The following is a 24235-nucleotide window of genomic DNA, read 5'->3' as shown; positions in this document are numbered from 1 at the left end:
TTCTGGCAGTGCCGGGTTGAGATTATAACAGTACATGGCTAAGATGTTCAAACGTTCATAGATGACCAGCAGCATAAAATAATAATAATAATCACAGTGGTTGTAGAGTGTGCAACAGGTCAGCACCTCAGGAGTAAATGTCAGTTGGCTTTTCATAGCCGAGCATTCAGAGTTAGAGACAGCAGGTGCGGTAGAGAGAGAGAGAGTCGAAAACAGCAGGTCCGGGACAAGGTAGCACATCCGCTGAACAGGTCAGGGTTCCATAGCCGCAGGCAGAACAATTGAAACTGGAGCAGCAGCACGACCTGGGGGACTGGGGACAGCAAGGAGTCATCAGGCCAGGTATTCCCGAGGCAAGGTTCCAGGGCCTAGGTCCTCAGGTAGGAGAGGGAGAGAGAGAGAATTAGAGGGAGCATACTTAAATTCACACAGGACACCAGATAAGACAGGAGAAATACTCCAGATATAACAGACTGACCCTAGCCCCCCGACACATAAACTATTGCAGTATAAATACTGGAGGCTGAGACGGGAGGGGTCGGGAGACACTGTGGCCCCGTCCAAATATACCCCCGGGAATGGCCAACCAGGCAGGATATGACCCCATCCACTTTGCCAAAGCACAGACCCCACACCACTAGAGGGATTTCTTCAAACCACCAACTTACTACCCTGAGACTAGGCTGAGTATAGCCCACAAAGATCTCCCCCACATCACAAACCCAAGGGGGGGCGTCAAACAGGAAGATCACGTCAGTGACTCAACCCACTCAAATGACACCCCCCTCCTAGGGACGGCATGGAAGAGCACCAGTAAGCCAGTGGGTCAGCCCCCGTAATAGGGTTAGAGGCAGAGAATCCCAGTGGAGAGAAGGGAACCGGCCAGGCAGAGACAGCAAGAGTGATTCGTCGCTCCAGTGCCATTCCGTTCACCTTCACACTCCTGGGCCAGACTACACTCAATCATATGACCTACTGAAGAGATGAGTCTTCAATAAACACTTACTACGCCCCATCCCAGCATGTCCCGAAACACTTCGTTGATGAAGGTCTGGAAGACTGAAGGAGCATTAGATAGTCCAAAGGGCATTATGAGATACTCGTAAAAAGTGATAGTGGTCTCCCATTCATCGCCTGCACGAATGCGCACCAGATTGTAGGTGCTCCTCAAGTCCAGCTTTGCGATGTATTGCACCCCGTGCATTTGTTCGATGATGGTTGGGATGAGGGGTAAAGGATAGCTGAACTTGACGGTGGCCTTGCTCAATAATCAATGCAGGGGCGGAGTCTCCCATCTTCTTAACAAAAAAGAAGCTTGAGGAGGCTGGTGACTTAGAGGGATGGATAAAACTCTTCTGGAGAATCTCCTGTACATAGGTCTCCATGGCCTCGGTCTCTGCATAGGAGAGGGGATAGACATGTCCTCTCGGGAGGGCTGCATCAGACAACAGGTCAATGGCACAATCCCAGGGGCGATGGGGAGGCAGGGGTGTGGCCTGGGTCTTAGAAAAAACCCTGTGCAGATCCTGGTACTACTCCGGTAAATCCACTTGAGGAGCACAGTCTGGTCTTTTCACCGTAGTGGTGTTGACAGACACCGTGAGACAGCTCCCCTGACACTCCTGCGACCAACCCAACACTCTCCTCTCGGACCAGGAAATAACCGGGATATGCAAACTCAACCAGGGGAGACCTCGGCTCTGGCCACGGAGCTGATGTAGCCATGGGCTGCGCATTCTGCAAGATTTACTTCGGGACCGTAGGAGGTTGTCCAATGCTGATGAGCTGGTCGAGTGACAGGTTGTCATCATGGCAGGCTAACTCCAGCTGTACCTCCTTCCGCAGTCCGCTGCGGAAAACTGTGACCAGAGACAACTCGTTCCATCCGGTGGAAGCCACGACGGTCCGGAACTCAAGGGCGAACTCCGAGGCGGTCCTATCTCCCTGGCGTAGTCGGGGTACACTTTCACCCCCTTCTCGGCCCTCCACAGGATGATTTAAACACCGAGTGGAAGAGGGGGTTGATGCGCTTGTAGGACGACCTCGGTTCCGTCTGTCTCCCAGACTGCGGCACCTCAGTCCAGAGCCCGTCCGGTCAGTGCTGAGAGGATGGTGGCAACCCTGTCTCTTCCGGAAACAGCCTCGGCGTAGCGAGGTCGCATTGTAGAAGGAAACCCTTGCATCTTGCTGGCTCGCCGTAGAAGTGCTGCGAGAGGGACAGGGGTATACCGCGGACCGGCTCCGATGGAACGGAGGTAGGTCGGGGTGTGGAAGTTGGTACCAGAATCGGTGCTGGAGATTGCACGTTCCGCTCCAAGTGCAGGATGGTTGCCAACACACTGTCCATGGCGATACCGAGTCTGGAGAGACAGTCCTCGTGGTGCTGTACTGTGCCTACAATGGTCGCCATCTAGGCCTTTCCTGCTGTCTCCATTTGTTGGTCGGTTATTCTGTCACGCTGGTATAAAGGATTTGGAGACGGGCGCAAGAATACATAATAAGGGTTTTTTAATACACCCAAAACAAACACGTATACAAAATACTGGGGTGTACCCAAACAAACGAGCGAGGGTAAAGCTCGTAGAACGACACGGAACAAGACCCTTAATGCACAAAAGACACAGCCCAGAAGCTGAAACAACGCAGAGTTACTCATACGACCAATGGACATGGGAACAATAACCGACACGGACAATGGGGAACGGAGGGTACATAAATTACATACTAATCAAGGGAAATGGGAACCAGGTGTGCGTAATCAGACAAGAGAATCCGGGGTTGAGGATAATATTCCCAGTTCAGTGAAGCCTAGAAGGCCGGTGACGTCGACCTCCGGAACTGGTAAACCGAATGAGCAGCAGTACTGGGGGGATCCGTAACAGATCCTTGGTTGGGGTCTAAGCAGATTGTTTGTTGCAATTGAAAATGTAATAAAATGGTGGTCTGATAGTCCAGGATTATAAGGAAAACATATTAAGATCCACAATATTTATTCCACGGGACAAAACTAGGTCCAGAGTATGACTGTGGCAGGTCCAGAGACATGTTGGACAAAACCCACTGATGATGGCTCCTAAAGCCTTTTGGAGTGGGTCTGTGGACTTTTCCATGTGAATATTAAAGTCACCCAAAAAATATTAATATTATCTGCCGTGACTACAGGATCCGATAGTAATTCAGGAAACTCAGTGAGGAACGCTATGTACAGCCCAGGAGGCCTGTAAACAGTAGCAATAAAAAGTGATTGAGTAGGCTGCATAGATTTCATGACTAGAAGCTCAAAAGATGAAAACGCAGTCATTTTGATTTGGTTAATTGAAATTTGCTATCGTAAATGTTAGCAACACCTCCGCCTTTGCGGGATGCGCAGGGCATATGGTCACTAGTGTAACCAGGAGGAGAGGCCTCATTTAACACAGTAAATTCATTAGGCTTAAGCCATGTTTCGGTCAGGCCAATCACATCAAGATTATGATCAGTGATTAGTTCATTGACTATAACTGCCTTGGAAGTTAGTGATATAACACTAAGTAGTCCTATTTTGAGATGTGAGATATCACAATCTCTTTCAATATTAACAAGAATGGAGCAGGTCTTTATTCCAGTGAGATTGGTAAGGCGAACACCGCCATGTTTAGTTTTGCACAACCTAGAACGAGGCACAGACACGGTCTCAATGGGGATACCTGAGCTGACTACACTGACTGTGCTAGTGGCAGACTCCACTAAGCTGGCAGGCTGGCTTACCACCTGCTGCCTGGCCTGCATCTCATTGTGGAGCTAGAGGAGTTAGAGCCCTGTTTATGTTCATAGTGCTCCCGAGTGGCGCAGTGGGCAAAGGCACTGCATCTCAGTGCTAGAAGTGTCACTACAGACCCTGGTTCAAGTCCAGGCTCTATCACAACCGGCTGTGATTGGGAGTCCAATAGGTCGGTGCACAATTGGCCCAGTGCCGTTAGGGCTTGGCCTGGGGTAGGCCATCATTGTAAATAAGATTTTGTTTTTAACTGATTTGCCTAGTTGGAAATCCTTCCCAGATGAGTTGATTCTGTTATAGCAGCAAGGGGGGACCAACCAAATATTAATTCCCATGATTTTGGAATGAGCAGTTTGACGAGCAGGTGTCCACATACTTTTGGTAATGTAGTGTATGCTTCAGAAGTACCTAGAATTCATATAGGTTATATTTTCTGGTGCTCCTAACTTTTTAAGGTTGGGAGCACTACTGCTACCATTGAACATTTTTAATTAAGAGCCCTGCGTACACCTTTCTAGTATCTACTTACAGTGCAGCTCATACAACATTGTCCCAGTGACTGATACCTTGAGGCACTTATTGTGCTAATCTCAAAGGCTTAGTTCCAATTTGATGTGTTAGCCCACAGTCCCCATTCCAATGTGTCGTGTCTGCTCTGCACAACGCAAGCCAACTGCACCTCCCATTGTAGTCTGTTTCCTATTACGCAGCTTTATGTGACACGCGAGTGACAGCTGTACCTGATGCCAACTCACATCACACCCGTCAATCGGTTCCAAAAATAACTTTCTCCTGGGTTTTCTCAGATGAGGGTGTGATTCCCTTCAATGGAAACAAAAATGATGTTCAGCTTCCTGTCACTATTTATAAAGGTCTATGAAGATGTTTGGTTAATGGGCTATTGAGGTTTGATTTGACCTTTTAACACACCAACACACACACACACCGGTCATTCACCAACACACACACACATACCAGTAATTCACCAATACCCACACCTACACAACAATACAGTACATACCAGCTTGCAAGTGCAGTGACTACACATATACTCCTACACACATTCCAAGAACTGACTGATTTATGTTATACGCAGATTGTTTTATTGTGTTTGTTATGTAAGCCATTAGTTTATAGAAAGGTAGGGCCTAAACAATGGAAAGTGAATTGGACTGCGGTTAGGCCATGAGATGGTGACTGAAGACTTGGATGTGATTGAGGAAGATGTCCTTGTCTCTTCCCACAGAACAGATAAAACCTCAACACATCGTGGGGGAGGAGAGTATGGACAATGACGAGGAGCCTCGGAAAGGTGAGGACTACAATACCCATGAAGCACAACGATTCATAGGAAATGAACAGAATCCTGAACAAGTGTTTGGTCTAATGGTTGAAACAAATCTCTGCAATGCATCAGCTTCTGTTTTGACATATTTAAACTGCTTCTGGGAAGTCACCGCCCCGATGCTGCATTTTTCATACGTTACGTCTCTTTCCTTTATTTAATTATAACACATTCTGATGTATGCATCATGCTGGAACATAAGTTGAGGTGAGTGCATCAGACTTAATTTCACCCCCTGGCAATTAAACCAACCGTGTTGCATCAGGTTCAACTAGCAGTCAGTGGTTGTTCTTAGCAGATGTAGCTAGCGTGGCTGTCTCTGTGCCCACATGAAAAAAATACCATTGTATACTTACTATGGTATAAATACTATAGTGAATACTGTTAAGTATTTACAGTTAACTATAGTGTAAATACTGTAGTAAAATAAAGATGTAGTATATAATATAGTAATTCATGTAGTGTTTTTGCAGATTGTAATATAGTATTTACTGTAGTGTTTTTGTTTTATTATCTTTGACATAGAAGTGGATTATTTCTCCTTCAGGAAACCTACTGGAGAAATACTAGAAGAGCACATATTCTACAATCTGTAGGGAGTTAGGACTGGGTTCTGAACAGATAGAAAAGAGCAGAATCTCTGAACTACAACCTGTAGGGAGTTAGGACTGGGTTCTGAACAGATAGAAAAGAGCAGAATCGCTGAACTACAACCTGTAGGGAGTTAGGACTGGGTTCTGAACAGATAGAAAAGAGCAGAATCTCTGACCTACAATCTGTAGGGAGTTAGGACTGGGTTCTGAACAGATAGTTCAGAGATTCTGCTCTTTTCTACAACCTGTAGGGAGTTAGGACTGGGTTCTGAACTGTCAGGGTTTACCAGAATTGGACCCAGAAGCAGACCAGGACAAGGTGAGTATAAAGATGGTGAGTATTTATTAATTAATGAGAACGTGGAGGTAGATAGTTCCGGGTGGAGGAGCGGACAGCGGAGGTGGGTTGATGGGAATGGATAGGCAGATCCAATGGATAACAACACACTGGCGACGAGCAGACATGGATGGGGTATGGGTTCCGGGTGAATGGCTGTAGACAAAACAAACGGCGGTAAGTTAAAGGCAAGCAAGACGTACAAAACAATAAAACAAAACAAACTCTATAAACTGGAGGCTGGTTCGTGGGCACAACATACTGTTCATGGCTAACGATCCGGCAGGGAATGGATGTCAGGTCAGAGCTTTTGAAGGGGAGAGGTGATGATCAGGACAGGTGTGCAGATTACTGATGGGATACAGGTGCGGGTGAACATGATCTCCCAACAAGCTAATTCGCCCGGCAACCAGACAGGGTGCATTCCAGGACACCGGAAACACACTCCAGGACAGAAACACAGGCAAACACAGACTCAGGAAGCGGGATTCGTGAGAGTACCCCCCCCTCCGACGAACGCCACCGGGCGGACTACCTGGAGCGCCAGGGTGGAGGCGGTAGAAGTCACGAAGCAGGTCGTCATCAAGGATCTGACGCCGAGGAATCCAACTCCTCTCCTCTGGACCATATCCTTCCCAATCCACGAGATATTGGAAACCTCGACCCCGCCGTCTGGAATCCATTATGCGGCGCACCGTGTAGGCAGGACCACCTCCGATCATCCGAGGAGGACGAGGAGGAGGGGGCAACAGAGGACTGAGGAGAACCGGCTTGAGGCAGGAGACATGAAAGGTGGGGTGTACTCGAAGCGTTGCCGGCAATTTGAGTCGGACCACAACAGGGTTAATGATTCTCTCCACCACAAACGGACCAATGAACTTTGGTGACAGTTTCCTCGACTCAGTCCGTAGAGGAAGATCCCGTGTAGCCAACCAAACCTTATCTCCGATGGTATAAGCGGGAGCAGGAATACGGCGACGATTCGCCTGGATCTGATACCGGTCAGAAACTCTAAGGAGGACCTTCCTGGCCCGATGCCAGGTCCGGTGGCAACGACGAATGTGGGCCTGGACAGAAGGAACCGAAAGATCCCTCTCCTGAGAAGGAAACAAGGGAGGTTGGTATCCGTACAGGCATTGGAAGGGGGACATCCCAGTGGCAGATGAAGGAAGGGTATTATGGGCATACTCGACCCAGGGTAATTGAGATGACCAAGAGGTGGGATCAGAGGAGACAAGACAACGCAGCGTGGACTCCATCTTCTGGTTGGCTCTCTCCGCCTGACCATTAGATTGTGGGTGAAATCCAGAAGTGAGACTGACTGTAGCTCCAATGGCCAAACAGAAGGATCTCCAGACAGCAGAGGTAAACTGAGGACCACGGTCAGAAACAATGTCACTGGGCAATCCGTGGACCCTGAAAACCTCCCTAACCAGGATCTCGGACGTCTCCGTAGCAGATGGAAGCTTGGAGAGAGGAACAAAATGAGCAAACTTGCTGAATCTGTCCACAATGGTCAGAATGACCGTGTTCCCAACAGAAGGGGGCAATCCCGTGACAAAATCCAGGGCCAGATGCGACCAAGGTTGCCGAGGAATAGGTAGGGGGTGAAGAAGCCCAGAGCTGGGCCGATTGGTACTTTTGTTCTGAGCACAAACAGGACATGCGGCAACAAACCTCCGGGTATCTTCTCCCATGGCAGGCCACCAAAATCGTCTGCGCAGAAGCGCCATAGTCCGAGCAACGCCAGGGTGACAAGCTATCTTGCTGGCGTGGGACCACTGAAGAACAGCAGAACGGACCGACTCAGGCACGAACAACCGACCGGGTGGACCGTTACCGGGGCCGGGCTGTGTCCGAAGGGCCGCCATCACATCCTCCTCAATCCTCCATGTAACGGCTCCCACGACAAGGTTCTGGGGAAGAATCGTCTTAGTCTTGGCCCCACTCTCATCCCCACTCTCTCTCCCGTCTTGGAGAACATCCGGGACAAGGCGTCCGCTTTGCCGTTCTTCGACCCAGGTCGGAACGTCAGGGAAAAATTGAAGCGTCCAAAAAACAAAGCCCACCTGGCCTGACGGGAGTTGAGATGTTTAGCCGATTGCACGTAAGCCAGATTCTTGTGGTCAGTCCAGACCACAAACGGTTGCTCCGCTCCCTCCAACCAATGACGCCACTCCTCCAAGGCAAGCTTCACAGCGAGAAGCTCCCGGTTACCCACATCGTAGTTTCTCTCAGCTGGTGAAAGACGACAAGAGTAGAAGGCGCAGGGATGGAGTTTACCGTCAGTGGAGCTACGCTGGGACAGGATGGCGCCCACCCCCACATCAGACGCGTCCACCTCAACAACAAACTGACGGGAAGTGTCAGGTTGAGAGAGAATCGGCGCGTTGGTGAATCGGCTCTTCAAGTTCAGAAATGCTCGGTCTGCCTCAGGAGTCCAACAGAAAATTCTGGTGCATGACGTCAGAGCAGTTAAAGGGGCGGCCACCTGGCTATAATCACGGATAAACCTCCGATAGAAGTTCGCAAATCCCAGGAATCTCTGGAGCTGCAATCTCGTACCGGGCCGGGCCCAATCCCGAACCGCCCGAACCTTCTCTTGGTCCATCTTGATCTCACCCCTGGAGATGATGTACCCGAGGAAGGATGTAGTGTGGGTGTGAAAATCACACTTCTCTGCCTTCACAAACAGACGGTTCTCCAATAACTGCTGCAGGACCTGCTTAACATGCTGGATGTGGCTAGAAAGCTCCTTGGAGAAAATCAGGATGTCATCCAGGTAAACGAACACAAACAGACCGATCATATCCCTCAGCACGTCATTCACCAAACCTTGGAACACTGCTGGAGCGTTGGAAAGTCCAAACGGCATCACCTGGTACTCGAAATGTCCCATAGGTGTATTGAATCCAGTCAACCACTCGTCCCCCTCTTTGATCCGAACCAGATGATACGCATTGCGTAGATCAAGCTTCGTAAACACAGTAGCACCCTGTAAAGAATCGAAAGCGGAGCTCATCAAGGGCAAGGGGTACTTGTTCTTGACCGTAATATTATTCAACCCCCGATAATCAATACACGGTCGAAGAGAGCCATCCTTCTTACTCACAAAAAATATCCAGCCCTCAGGAGTGATGACGAGGGACGAATGAGACCTGCAGCAAGAGACTCCTTTATGTAGGTCTCCAGGGCTTCCCTCTCAGGTCGAGAAATACTGTATAACCGTCCCTTGGGAAAGGCAGCTCCAGGGAACAGCTTAATTGTACAATCATAAGGTCGGTGGGGAGGAAGTGACTGAGCTTTCTGCTTACTGAACACCTCACCCAACTCGTGATATGTTTCAGGAACCAGGGACAAATCAGGAGGAGCAGACTCACTGACCCGACTGGGGACAGCATGAGAACAGGCAGTCCTGAGGCAGTTAGCATGGCACTCAATGCTCCAACTAGTTACCTTACCAGTCACCCAATTGAACGAAGGATTGTGTTCTCTTAGCCAGGGGTATCCAAGAACCAGAGGAACATGGGGGGAAGGCAAAATGAAAAAAGAAATTACCTCTGAATGATTCCCCGACAACAACATCTTAACCGGTTCAGTCCTCATAGTGATCCGTGCCAGACTACTGCCGTTCAGAGTGGTTGCTTCAATGGCTTCCGGTAATTGCTCCTTGGAAAGCCCCAGCTGTTCCACTAAGTCGGCATCAATGAAGCTGTCATCGGCACCTGAATCGATGAAAGCGTTAATCGCTAAACTCTGATTCTTATTTATGAGGGTAGCAGGAAAACGAGGTCTGACAGGGCTCTTGAGAGGTTGAAACTGGCTCGCTAACAAACCTCCCAAACTTAACGAGCCGAGCAGTTTAACGGGCGCTGAGGACAAACGGAGATGTAATGTCCCGAGCTACCACAGTAGAGGCAGCTGTTGGTCTCACGTCTACGTTGGCGCTCGTCCTTAGTTAACCCGTGCCGCCCCACTTGCATAGGTTCAGGATCTGGCGGCAGGACTCCTCCACTAATCCCGTGTGAGGGAAAATGATCAACCCGTTCTGGTCCACTTCCTGACCCGAATGGTAACCGAGTCTCAGATTGATTAGATGGACACCACTGCTTCTCCCTCCTTCTCTCTCGGACTCTATTATCTACCCGAATAGCTAAGGTGACCAAACTATCTAGGTCACTAGGCTCTGGATAGGAGATCAGCTCGTCCTTGAGTTGCTCCGACAACCCCTGGTAAAAAAACGCTTGTAGTGATTCCTCATTCCAACCACTCTCCACAGCCAATGTCCTGAATTCTATCACAAAGTCTGCCACACTGCGAGCTCCTTGGCAAAGAGAGAACAAACGTTTAGCTGCGTCCTTACCTCGGACTGGATGGTCAAAAAGCTTTCTCATCTCTGCCGTGAAACCCTGGTATGACGTCATGCATGTGTCCCGTCGTTCCCAAACAGCTGAAGCCCATTCCAGAGCTCTACCACGCAGCAGCTCAGTAACAAAAGCTATCCTAGCCTTATCTGTGGCGTAAGAGTAGGGCTGCAGATCAAAAACTAACCCACACTGTAAAAGAAATGAACGGCATCCTCCCAGATCTCCCTCGTACTTCTCCGGTGTCGGAACCTTGGGCTCACGGAAGGAACCCGCTCCCGAATCGGCAGGTGATATGGGTGAAACAGGTGGTGGATGATCCGCCGGCAACCTGAGCTGATCCTGGATACTCGTTAATCTATCCGATAAGTTCCGGATTGAACCAGCTATCTCGTGTAGCGCCGTGTTGTGTTGTCCCAACATCTTCTCCTGCTGGGTAATTGTATGGCAAACGGAGTCCAGGTCCGCTGGGTTCATCACTGGCCGGATCGTTCTGTCAGGGTTTACCAGAATTGGACCCAGAAGCAGACCAGGACAAGGTGAGTATAAAGATGGTGAGTATTTATTAATTAATGAGAACGTGGAGGTAGATAGTTCCGGGTGGAGGAGCGGGCAGCGGAGGTGGGTTGATGGGAGTGGATAGGCAGATCCAATGGATAACAACACACTGGCGACGAGCAGACATGGATGGGGTATGGGTTCCGGGTGAATGGCTGTAGACAAAACAAACGGTGGTAAGTTAAAGGCAAGCAAGACGTACAAAACAATAAAACAAAACAAACTCTATAAACTGGAGGCTGGTTCGTGGGCACAACATACTGTTCATGGCTAACGATCCGGCAGGGAATGGATGTCAGGTCAGAGCTTTTGAAGGGGAGAGGTGATGATCAGGACAGGTGTGCAGATTACTGATGGGATACAGGTGCGGGTGAACATGATCTCCCAACAAGCTAATTCGCCCGGCAACCAGACAGGGAGCGTTCCAGGACACCGGAAACACACTCCAGGACAGAAACACAGGCAAACACAGACTCAGGAAGCGGGATTCGTGACATGAACAGATAGTTCAGAGATTCTGCTCTTTTCTACAACCTGTTGGGAGTTAGGACTGGGTTCTGAACAGATAGTTCAGAGATTCTGCTCTTTTCTACAACCTGTAGGGAACACAATATATGGTCTGGCACAAATTGCGATAGGGGGAGGGGAATGGGCTGGTTTATTCAAATTAAATACTGTAGTATTTAATATTGTTCAAAAAGTCTAGTGTTTTTGCGGACATTACTGTGGTATTTACCGGAGTGCTTTTTTTTGTGGATAATACTATAAAATGTACTATAGTATTCTACAGTATACTACATATTTTATACAACATTTTAAGTACTACATGTTTGAGGGATACTACAGTGTAGTATAGTATTCTACATTATACTACAGTTTACTAAAGAATTCTATAGTAAGTACTATAGTATTATATAGTTAACTGTAGTATTTTTTTAATGTGGGTGTGGTTGGTAGATAATGGCTCTGATGATTTTTTTGTCTCTGTTAAACCTGTTGTGGGTCAAGAATGTGTGGGTGGCTAGCCTCTGAAGTGATCAATCTCTGTTTATATGTGGTAGGTGTTAGTGTTGTGGAGAGAGATAGAGAGATGATAGAGAGAGATGTTACAGAGAGATTATATATATAGAGAGAGATGATAGAGAAAGATTATAGGGAGAGAGAGAGAGATGATAGAGAGGGAAGGTGCTTGGTCATGTGTAAGTAAAATGGGCACAGGTGCACATCTCCAGTCACAACTCCAGTCCTTGTACTATCAGACTGAATATACCTACTTTACAGTATATACTGTATGTGATAGTATTATACCTGGGTATTCAGGTGTGTGGACTGATTGATTGATCAGTTAGAGTTGAAGTCGGAGGTTTACATACACCTTAGCCAAGTACATTTAAACTCAGTTTTAAACCATTCCTGACATTTAATCCTGGTAAAAAATTACCTGTCGTAGGTCAGTTAGGATCACCACTTTATTTTAAGAATGTGAAATGTCAGAATAATAGCAGAGAGAATTCTTTTTTTTCAGCTTTTATTTCTTTCATCACATTCCCAGTGGGTCAGAAGTTTACATACACTCAATTAGTATTTGGTAGCATTGCCTTTAAATTGTTTAATTTGGGTCAAACGTTTCGCGTAGCCTTCCACAAGCTTCCCACAATAAGTTGGTGAATTTTGGCCCATTCCTCCTGACAGAGCTGGTGTAACTGAGTCAGGTTGGTAGGCCTCCTTGTTCGCACACGCTTTTTCAGTTCTGCCCACAAATATTCTATGGGATTGAGGCTTTGTGATGACCACTCCAATACCTTGACTTTGTTGTCCTTAAGCCATTTTTCCACAACTTTGGAAGTATGCTTAGGGTCATTGTCCATTTGGAAGACCCATTTGCGACCAAGCTTTAACTTCCTGACTGATGTCTTGAGTTGATGCTTCAATATATCCACTTAATTTTCCTTCCTGATGAAGCCATCAATTTTGTGAAGTGCACCAGTCCCTCCTGCAGCAAAGCACCCCCACAACATGATGCTGCCACCCCCACAACATGATGCTGCCACCCTGTGCTTCACGGTTGGGGTGGTGTTCTTTGGCTTGCAAGCCTCCCCCTTTTTCCTCCAAACATAACGATGGGCATTATGGCCAAACAGTTCTATTTTTGTTTCATCAGACCAGAGGACATTTCTCCAAAAAGTACGATCTATGTCCCCATGTGCAGTTGCAAACCGTAGACTGGCTTTGCAGTGGCTTCTTCCTTGCTGAGCGGCCTTTCAGGTTATGTTGATTTTCGACGTTTTTTAATGTGGATATAGGTACTCTTGTACCAGTTTCCTCCAGTATCTTCACAAGGTCCTTTGCTGTTGTTCTGGGATTGATTTGCACTTTTCACACAAAAGTACATTAATCTCTAGGAGACGGAACGCCTTCCTGAGCGGTATGACGGCTGTGTGGTCCCATGGTGTTTATACTTGCGTACTATTGTTTGTACAAATGAACGTGGTACCTTCAGGCGTTTGGAAATCACACGGATGAACCAGACTTGTGGAGGCCTCCAATTTTTTTTCTGAGGTCTTGGCTGATTTCTTTTGATTTTCCCATGATGTCAAGAAAAGAGGCACTGAGTTTTTAGGTAGGCCTTGAAATACATCCACAGGTACACCTCCAATTGACTCAAATGATGTCAATTAGCCTATCAGAAGCTTCTAAAGCCATGACATAATTTTTGGGAATTTTCCAAGCTGTTTAAAGGCACAGTCAACTTAGTGTATGTAAACTTCTGACCCACTGGAATTGCGATACGGTGAATTATAAGTGAAATAATCTGTCTGTAAACAATTGTTGAAAAAATGACTTGTGTCATGCACAAAGTAGATGTCCTAACCGACTTGCCAAAACTATAGTTTTTAACAAGACATTTGTGGAGTGGTTGAAAAACCTTGTTTTAATGACTCCAACCTAAGTGTATGTAAACCTCCGACTTCAACTGTAAGTGCCAGGGAGAAAAGTCAAGATCTACATGTGTGCACTTCAGATCAAGGACTATCAAGCACCTCTAGCTACCAAATATCCTGTAAGCCTACAAGTACATCCCATGTGCCTCTCTTTATCAACATTGTCCCCTTCTCTCTCCCTTGCATCTTTTCTGATTTCAATATCTCTCTCCTTACCAGGAGGCAGTGAGAACCCGGATGATGAGTACCACCGCACCGCCCAGAACAGCTGGGTCCAGCGAATGATCACCTCCCTCTTCAGCGACTCCTCCCTGTTCAACACACGGGAGGGGCGGGCGGGGAAGGTCCATAACTTCATGCTGGGCCTCAACCTCAACACCAACATGCCCTTCTCCACCTTCGGAGACTTCATGTACCAGAACTCCTGCGCCTCCGTCGAGGATGAGGTGGACGCTGTCACAGGTCAGATGTCAAATCTGGCGATCCAGGAGTTCTGGATGTAACACATTCTAGATTCTATATTCCAGATATACAGTGGGGCAAAAAAGTATTTAGTCAGCCACTAATTGTGCAAGTTCTCCCACTTAAAAAGATGAGAGAGGCCTGTAATTTTCATCACAGGTACACTTCAACTATGACAGACAAAATGAGAGAAAAAAATCCAGAAAATCACATTGTAGGCTTTTTAATGAATTGGTCAATAACAAAAGTTTATCTCAATACTTTGTTATATACCCTTTGTTGACAATGACAGAGGTCAAACATTTTCTGTAAGTCTTCACAATGTTTTCACATACTGTTGCTGGTATTTTGGCCCATTCCTCCATGCAGATCTCCTCTAGAGCAGTGATGTTTTTGGGCTGTTGCTGGGCAACATGGACTTTCAACTCCCTCCAAAGATTTTCTATGGGGTTGAGATCTGGAGACTGGCTAGGCCACTCCAGGACCTTGAAATGCTTCTTACGAAGCCACTCCTTCGTTGCCCGGGTGGTGTGTTTGGGATCATTGTCATGCTTAAAGACCCAGCCACGTTTCATCTTCAATGCCCTTGCTGATGGTAGGCTTTGTTACTTTGGTCCCAGCTCTCTGCAGGTCATTCACTAGGTCCCCCCGTGTGGTTCTGGGATTTTTGCTCACCCTTCTTGTGATCATTTTGACCCCACGGGGTGAGATCTTGCGTGGAGCCCCAGATCGAGGGAGATTATCAGTCGTCTTGTATGTCTTCCATTTCCTAATAATTGCTCCCACAGTTGATTTCTTCAAACCAAGCTGCTTACCTATTGCAGATTCAGTCTTCCCAGCCTGGTGCAGGTCTACAATTCTGTTCCTGGTGTCCTTTGACAGCTCTTTGGTCTTGGCCATAGTGGAGTTTGGAGTGTGACTGTTTGAGGTTGTGGACAGGTGTCTTTTATACTGATAACAAGTTCAAACAGGTGCCATTAATACAGGTCTGTGAGAGCCAGAAATCTTGCTTGTTTGTAGGTGACCAAATACTAATTTTCCACCATAATTAGCAAATGAATTCATTAAAAATCATACAATGTGATTTTCTGGATATTTTTTTCTCATTTTGTCTGTCATAGTTGAAGTGTACCTATGATGAAAATGTCAGGCCTCTCTCATCTTTTTAAGTGGGAAAGCTTGCACAATTGGGGGCTGACTAAATACTTTTTTGCCCCACTGTACCTGTTTGACTGTTGTTAGAGTCTAAATAAAGCAGATTCTAGATCCAGTAGAACTTGGCAATAGAGCTCTTGTTGGAGCTGTGTACTATTCAATATACTTACAGTGGAGTTATTGAAAGGTTATGCTGGTGATTTTATTTAAGTCTGAGTGCATAATAAAACTGCCTCAATTACAGTACAGTTACAGTATAATAGCGTTACTAAATGCCAGACTGTGTACAAATGGAAACCGCTATAGTATGACCATACACACACACACACATACCCAACCACACAAATTCCCTTACGCATTTCTACCTTAACACGTTCTGTATTTATTCTGCATCATATTCCATAACGTTCTCAGACCCTGATGAGTTTGCTGATATCTACGAGCCCCTGGACGTGAAGAGTAAGAAGATCCATATAGTAGACAGTGGTTTGACCTATAACCTCCCGTACCCCCTCATCCTGCGGCCGCAGCGTGGCGTCGACCTCATCATATCCTTCGACTTCTCAGCTCGCCCCAGCGACTCCAGCCCGCCCTTCAAGGTCATTGTGATGACAAGCGCCACCTGCCAGTACTTCCTGGTTTTAAAATGTTTATGTGTTTATTTCATTTTATCATTGTCATTTTTTTGTGAGCAATTTCTGTGTGATTATTAAGGTGTTGGATAAAAGTTTTAATAATTGAACTATGCAATAGTAATCAAGAGGCTAGCTTTTTGACTTGTGTTTGGTATGTAGGAGCTTCTGCTGGCTGAGAAGTGGGCCCGGATGAACAAACTGCCGTTCCCTAAGATCGACCCTAAAGTGTTTGACCGCGAGGGCCTGAAAGAGTGCTACGTCTTCAAGCCAAAAAAGGGGGAACGGAACTGCCCCACTGTCATCCATTTTGTCCTGGTCAACATCAACTTCAGGACATTCAAAGCCCCTGGTAAGTACTGTATGTGTACTGTATACCTGAGGTAGGACCAAGTCACTATTATTCGAGTCCACAACTCTTGTGTATACCATATGCATGTCTGTATAGGTTGTGTATGTGAAATATATTAGATTTCTTTAGTTGAGCAGTAGTCTGGTTTACAAGAGAGAAAAAAAGAAGAAAAATCATGGTGTATAAGACACCTGTCTGATAGGTGCCTGTTTGAGTGGACTGATCCATTGTGGAGGCCGTGGGGATGGTACAGTCCATCAGTCTAAGACTTATATTATGTACAATGGTGCAATTCAAATACAGTTTTTCATAACAAATGGTCGCTGTCCGCGGTTCTGAAACACATCAGTGCTCTGTTGATTTGGCGCTTGTTGCTATGTGCATAATAGTAAAGTTAATCAGCATGGTGTTGAGAACAATGTGGTGGAGGCAGCAGTTGAGTTAGGAGATGAGAAAACAGCCCTTGCCTTAATCGTCTAAGAAAAGTGAGGAGAGAGGAAACCCCAACTTAAATAGGTCTATAATCAACAGCCTAACTTTTAAATGTGCCTGGCTTTATTAATCATCCATATCTACTGAAATAAGACAGATCCTGCTTCTGTTGCCTGTTTTACTGTTTGGTTGGTAGTCTAATGATTCCGTGAGCACCAAGCCTCTTGCTGTTTTTAATCTTTACTATGCTGTAATAAAGGCTTTACACTTATTTTGTCAGACCAGCCTCTTTGGTATTATTTATAATGTATTTAATGCTCTTCCAAATAATAATTTATAATAATAACCCTCCTTTTTCCTTGATCTCCTTCTTATTGTTATTATTACTATTATTATGATCATCATTATAATAATAAGTAATGTCATTATCATTAGTAGGGTTAGTGTAGCAGCCTTGTATAACCACCATTGAGCTGTAGGCCAAAGAGAGCATCCGGTTTAGTGTTAATACCGTAACTTAGTTAGGCCTATATTTCAATACTTATATAGGCTACTGTATCAATCAATCATTTATTTGTTCATGTCATCACACAGCATACGAGTTATTCATGACGTGAAATGCAATCAAGCATTTTAGTTTTAAAATAAAATAACAAATGCAACCATTTAATAATTAGCATAAACAATAAATAGGCCTAAACTGTTCCATTTCGGGAAATTTCATTAATGAAATAATGCGACTGTTTTTAGACTTTGATGTAATAGAGGCTTTACAAAAAAATTAAAATAAACGTTACAACATACTCTCTAGTACGCTTACAATTTATTTGGTGTTGTTTACGTTATTCCAAATGGTCAGAAAAATTGTTGTAATCTAACAACAGCTGTTTGGCACATAATATGTATGTAGTGCTAGCTCCTTACCTTATTTTTCTTGATCTCCAGTATTTTCCACAACTAGTCAAATTAATTCCACACATCTGACTTCCCCTTTACCTCCTGTGCAACCAGTAAATGTTCCCCTGTTTCAAGTTTATTTGTCACGTCGTGTGCATCCATTTTTATGTCATGTGTTACGTTGTGAATTGATTTTTTTATTGAACCTTTATTTAACTAGGCAAGTCAGTTAAGAACAAAATCTTATTTACAATGACGCCCTACCCCGGCCAAACCCGGACGATGCTGGGCCAATTGTGTGTCGCCCTATGGGACTCAGCCTTGATTCAAACCAGGGTGTCTGTAGTGACATAGTGCCTTAGACCACTGCGCCACTCGGGAGCCTCCGAGTTTATAACCAGTTTATCAAGTTCATAACCAGTTTATTGATGTGATAATGATATGCTATATGTCAGGCCCTATTGGTCATGTGCATGTAAAGCATATATGTGTCACATGAAGAGAGCAAGGGTTGAATAGAGAATGTTTTTCTTAACAAATGATGGATTTCGGTAACAAAACTTTTCAGTCAGAAATGGCTGTGAATATGTTGCAGCTTCAGCAACACGTACAGCGTGATAAACATGTTGATGTTCTGTGGTGGTCGCTGCAGCAGGGAGGAGAGTCTTTTTTTTTAACACAGTGCAGCAAGTCTGAGCCAGGCCCAGCACAATCAAGTCAATTGCGGTCCTCTAGTCATGTGTGTGTCTTAATTATTTAATCAAACAATTTGCTTAAAGCATCAGACAAGCTCAGTGCATATAGTTGATTTGATAAAAACACATAGGATGTGTCTATATATGGAAAAATGTAGTCGGAGACAGCCCTAGCATACTGTACTTTTTTTTTAACCTTTATTTAATGTTCTGTTGCTGATGACTGGGATGAATGCAGAAAAAGATTTCAGGACAAGACACCCTCTTTATGACTAGGCCTATCTGACTTATATTATTATGATGTCATAATGCTTCTTGACAATGTCATAAAGTATATTTACTTAGTCCATTATGACAGGATGGTCATAATGCTTCATAACAGTGTCATAAAGTATATTTACTTAGTCCATTATGACAGGATGGTCATAATGCTTCATAACAGTGTCATGAAGTCTATTTTCTGCTAGATATTTAACATAATATGTTAAATACATTATGAAGAAAAAAAATGACAATATACATAATTCATAACAACAACAACAAAGGACTTGAGAAACAAACTATCAAACAAAAATAAACTTCTTGGCAGGGAAAAAACACATTTGAATAAATGTGGGTTTTGACACTCATGTTGGTGTCCTAACAAGCAATAACATAATATAATACAGTGCATTCGGAAAGTATTCAGACCCCTTGACCTTTTCAAAAAAAAATTACATTACAGCCTTATTCTGAAATGGATTATAAATAGTTTTTTTACTCATCAATCTACACACAATACCCCATAATGACAAAGCAAAAACAGATTTTTTGAAATGTGTGCAAAGTGAAGAGGCGACTCCGGGATGCTGCCCTTCTAGGCAGAGTTGCAAAGAAAAAGCCATATCTCAGACTGGCCATTAAAAAGAAAAGATTAAGATTGGCAAAAGAACTCAGACACTGGACAGAGGAAGTCTGCCTAGAAGGCCAGCATCCCGGAGTCGCCTCTTCACTGTTGACGTTGAGACTGGTGTTTTGCGGGCACTATTTAATGAAGCTGCCAGTTGTGACTTGTGAGGCGCCTGTTTCTCAAACTAGACACTCTAATGTACTTGTCCTCTTGCTCAGTTGTGCACCGGGGCCTCCCACTCCTCTTTCTCTTCTGGTTAAAGCCAGTTTCCTCTGTTCTGTGATGGGAGTAGTACACAGCGTTATACAAGATCTTCAGTTTCTTGGCAATTTCTCACATGGAATAGCCTTGTAATCAAACCCACAAATGCTGATGCTCCAGATACTCAACTAGTCTAAAGAAGGCCCATTTTATTGCTTCTTTAATGAGCACAACAGTTTTCAGCAGTGCAAGCATAATTGCAAAAGGGTTTTCTAATGATCAATTAGCCTTTTAAAATTATAAACTTGGATTAGCTAACACAACGTGCTATTGGAACACAGGAGTGACAGTTGCTGATAATGGGCCTCTGTACGCCTATGTAGATATTCCATTCAAAATCATTTCCAGCGACAATAGTTATTTACAACATTAACCATGTCTGCACTGTATTTCTGATCAATTTGATGTTATTTTAATGGACAAAAAAAATGTGCTTTTCTTTCAAAAACAAGGACATTTCTAACTTTTGATCGGTAGTGTATTCCATACATAAGAGTACGCTCATAGGGAATATGCTCCTAAGGAAGTTGAAGGTTTATGCTAGAAAAGATGGTTGTGTGTGGGACTGGTATCTTACAAGATGCCTGGGGGGGTGAGTCATAAGGAGAAGATCTATGACCAGGTGCTATGTTGGGAATCTCTTGCTATGCTGGGAGAGAAGTGTGTGTAAACAGGGTATACATCATTGGCCATAGGAAGACAGGGACATACAGACACTGGCCAGGCCTCTCTCCTCTGCTCACACACTGAATTATAGTGTTTTAGGGCCTCACGAATGAGGAACACACACATGTACACATCCTCTGTTGTATTTGTGTTGTGTAGGAGAGAGAGTAGGTCACATCACTGGTCTGGTATTCCCCTGTAGAGTCGGTGACAAGTGTGCCATCATTTAGTGATCATTCATTCATGGAATTAGGAAATACATGAGAAGACATGTTTTAACAACCCAACCCAACCTTGTAAGGCAGACGGAAATACTTGCCGTACCTGCAGGCAACAGATTACGTAGTGTGTGGCCATTTTGTCTAGTCCACGTCCTCAGTTAGAGCCTTGCATGGGCATGAATTTTAAGCCCTACCCATGCCCGATTGCTTCTGGCAAATTTAAAGGCCCGACCCTGCCCGAAACCCAAAATCAGAAATAACTTCCTCTGTTAATAAATCCATCAGCTGCTCCTCTCTGTGTCTGTCACTCGCTCCCTGCACGCTGCTCATGGTGGCTCTGGGTCTGTGAGTATCCAAAGCAACGCCTCTGTCACTCGCTCCCTGCACGCTGCTCATGGTGGCTCTGGGTCTGTGAGTATCCAAAGCAACGGCTCCACTTGGGCTGCTCTGCTCAATGATGAGACACGAGAAAGCAGTTAGTGGTTAGCTACTTTTTACCACTAAACTCTGACAGAACTCGAGGAACATTATTATTTTCTGTGAAATATATCTGAGATTGAAGCACTTCTGACACCATGTTATGATCTTTGATCTAAGTCAGATATGGCTGTATTGCGCAGCAGAGCACAAGCAAATGGCTCAGCTTAGAAATGTTACTGATCGATTTAGGGATACTCTAGCCTTGCCCGTACCCTAGTTATTGATGGAAAAACAGGCCATACCCGGCCCTGACTCGATGTATAATGCCGGGGCCCGTCGGACTCGGGTCGGGTATCAAAGCTCTGAGCTGGGCGACAAAAACCCATATCTTTATAAATTGCCTGAATTTATGTTATAACGATAAGTAGAACGATACATTTATAACATTAATGTGCACCACAGTTTTGTTTATTTTTATAACCTTTAAAGTACTATGTACTATGGTTGTAAAGTGCTATGGTTATAGCCATCAATTGTCCAATTAACAATCACCCGTATTAGCAAACTTATTTAATTTCAAACTTCACATTTCTCATGTACAGGCTACTTATCACAATGAACAATATCAGCAAAATGCCTGCGCTAAGTGATTGGTATGGTCGGTGTCGATCATTTGCAGTTTATCGTTCCAGCTCTAACTCAACAGTGAAACCGAAGCTAACCTCAAGGGTTAAGTTAAGGCATTCATTCCGAGTTGTTAGAAGGAAAGAGTCAACCATTTTGTATCTTATATTGTTTTTTGTGCATCTCTTAGGAATGTTCTATTGATTCCCGGAGTCATATTTTCATGTGTATCTGAGCTATTGCCGTTCAAGCAGGCAGAAATAGATACATGATGCAAACCTCTCCATACTAGCTGTATTTCTGCCTGCTTGAATTGATAGAACATGTCTCAAAAACGATATAACATTAAAACTAAGTGAATGATTCCTTTAAGGTTTGGATTAGGGTTAAAAAAAGACCAATTATTATTTATTTTTTTAACTAACAAGTGCTGGGCACTGGGATTGAACCCACGACATTCAGAGCCATAACTCACAGTTTAAGAGATACTGTTCTAGTTATAAGATGTTAACAGGCACTCGTATTGCCCCGAGTGGAGGAGATATTGCCATGTAAATAAAATGACTAGCCATCGTCTGTTAAAACGGGTTGACAGCTCACCATCACCCTGGAGCTTGGGCTGAAACATCCATAGTTCTGAATGAGTCATATGATATAGGCTAGTATTAGCTATCACTGTCACACAAGGAAAGAATGGTATATGACCAATTATTAGTTAGTCATAGTCACTATCATCCTGAAGGACATATAGTGCCTTCAGAAAGTATTCACACCTCTTGACTTTTTCAACAAAAGAAAAAGTGTTACAAGGTGGGATTAAAATTGATTTAATAGGTTGTTGTTTTTTGTCAACGATCTACACAAAATACTCTGTAATATCAAAATGGAAGAAAAATTCTAACATTTGTAAAAGAATATATAAAAAATAAAACACTACTATATCTTGATTACATAAGTATTTAACCTCGAGTCAATACATGACAGTGTCACCTTTGACGGTGATTACAGAGTCTTTCTGGGGAAGTCTCTAAAAGCTTTGTACACCTCGATTATACAATATTTGCACATTATTCTTTTAAATTTAAATTCTCCAAGCTCTGTCAAGTTGGTTGTTGATTGTGCTAGACAGCAAGTCTTGCCATAGATTTTCGAGACGATTTAAGTCAAAACTGGAACTAAGCCACTCAGGAACATTCAATGTCGTCTTGGTAAGCAACTCCAGTGTTTTAGGTTATTGTCGTGCTGAAAGGTGAACTCGTCCCCCAGTGTCTGTTGGAAAGTAGACGGAACCAGGTTTTCCTCAATTATTTTGCCAGTGCTTAGCTCTATTCTGTTTCTTTTTATCCTAAAAAACGTAAGTCTTTGCCGATGATCCATAACATTATGCAGCCACCACCATGCTTGAAAATATGAAGAGTAGTACTCAGTGATGTGTTGAGTTAGATTTGTCCCAAACTTAACGATTTGTATTCAGGACATGAAGTTAATTTATTTTCCAAATTTTTTGCTGTTTTACTTTAGTGCCTTATTGCAATCGGGATGCATGTTTTTCACTCTGTCATTTAAGTTATTATTGGAGAGTAACTACAATGTTGTTGATCCATCCTCAGTTCTCTCTTATCACAGCCATTAAACTCTATAACTGTTTGGCCTCATGGTGAAATCCTGAGTGGTTTCCTTCCTCTCTGCCAACTGAGTTAGGAAGGACTCCTGTATCTTTGTAGTGACTGGGTGTATTGATACACCATCCAAACTGTAATGAATAACTTCACCAGGCTCAAAGGGATTTTGAAAGTCTCCTTTTGTTTACCCATCTACCAATACGTGCCCTTCTTTGTGAGGCCTTGGAAAAACCATCCTGGTCTTTGTGGTTGAACATGTGTTTGAAATTCACTGCTCGACTGAGGGACCTTACAGATCATTTTATGTGTGGAGTACAAAGATGAGGTAGTCATAAAAAAATTATGTTAAAAACACTTATCTGTGAGTCCATGACTTTTTAAGCACATTTTTACTCCTTAACTTATTTAGGTTTGCCATAACAAAGGGGTTGAATACTTATTGACTAAAGACATTTCAGCTTTACATTTTTTATTAATTTGTAAAAATGCCTAATTCCACTTTGACATTATTGGGTGTTATGTGGAGGACAGTGACACAACATCTCAATTTAATCCATTTTAAATTCAGGCTGTAACACAATAAAATGTGGAAAAGTTCAAGGGGTGTTGATACTTTCTGAAGTACATATCATCCTGTTGCTGTGTGTTTGAAGGAGTTCCTCGGGAGACGGAAAAGGAGAAGGAGATGGCTGACTTTGACATCTTCGACGACCCTGAGAGTCCGTACTCCACGTTTAACTTCCAGTACTCCAACCAGGCCTTCACACAGCTCCACGACCTTATGGAGTTCAACACGCTCAACAACATCGAGGTACGTTCAACCTTCACCTGCATCACCACTGGCTACTGTACATCCATTTCTAAATGTGTTAGAAGGTCGGACAGTCTTTAGACTCAATTTGACATTCAGTTGTTCTGGCTCTTATGCACTGTCTAAAAAAAGATCCCACGAATCAAAAGTTCAGTTCAGTCGGTCAGAACTAATATGCCAATGACTAAAGGGGTTTCTTG

The 24235-nt window shown here is 44.3% G+C and overlaps 1 protein-coding gene across 3 annotated transcripts in view; it reads left to right on the top strand.

Moving 5' to 3' along the window:
* The window catches only part of pla2g4ab (phospholipase A2, group IVAb (cytosolic, calcium-dependent)), a 58823-nt gene that overhangs the window by 32430 nt on the left and 2158 nt on the right, over positions 1-24235 (top strand). For all 3 annotated transcript variants that reach the window (XM_042322448.1, XM_042322449.1, XM_042322450.1), the window contains exons 13-17: positions 5004-5069; positions 14116-14358; positions 15928-16112; positions 16308-16497; positions 23878-24035. In XM_042322448.1, the coding sequence (XP_042178382.1) occupies positions 5004-5069; positions 14116-14358; positions 15928-16112; positions 16308-16497; positions 23878-24035 (842 nt within the window). The remainder of the gene's footprint in view (positions 1-5003; positions 5070-14115; positions 14359-15927; positions 16113-16307; positions 16498-23877; positions 24036-24235) is intronic.

The sequence above is a fragment of the Oncorhynchus tshawytscha genome, linkage group LG05, assembly GCF_018296145.1.
Source record: "Oncorhynchus tshawytscha isolate Ot180627B linkage group LG05, Otsh_v2.0, whole genome shotgun sequence".
In the NCBI taxonomy this organism is placed as follows: domain Eukaryota; kingdom Metazoa; phylum Chordata; class Actinopteri; order Salmoniformes; family Salmonidae; genus Oncorhynchus; species Oncorhynchus tshawytscha.
Note: the sequence above shows the minus strand (reverse complement) of the source record. Positions and strands in the feature narration are given on the sequence as shown.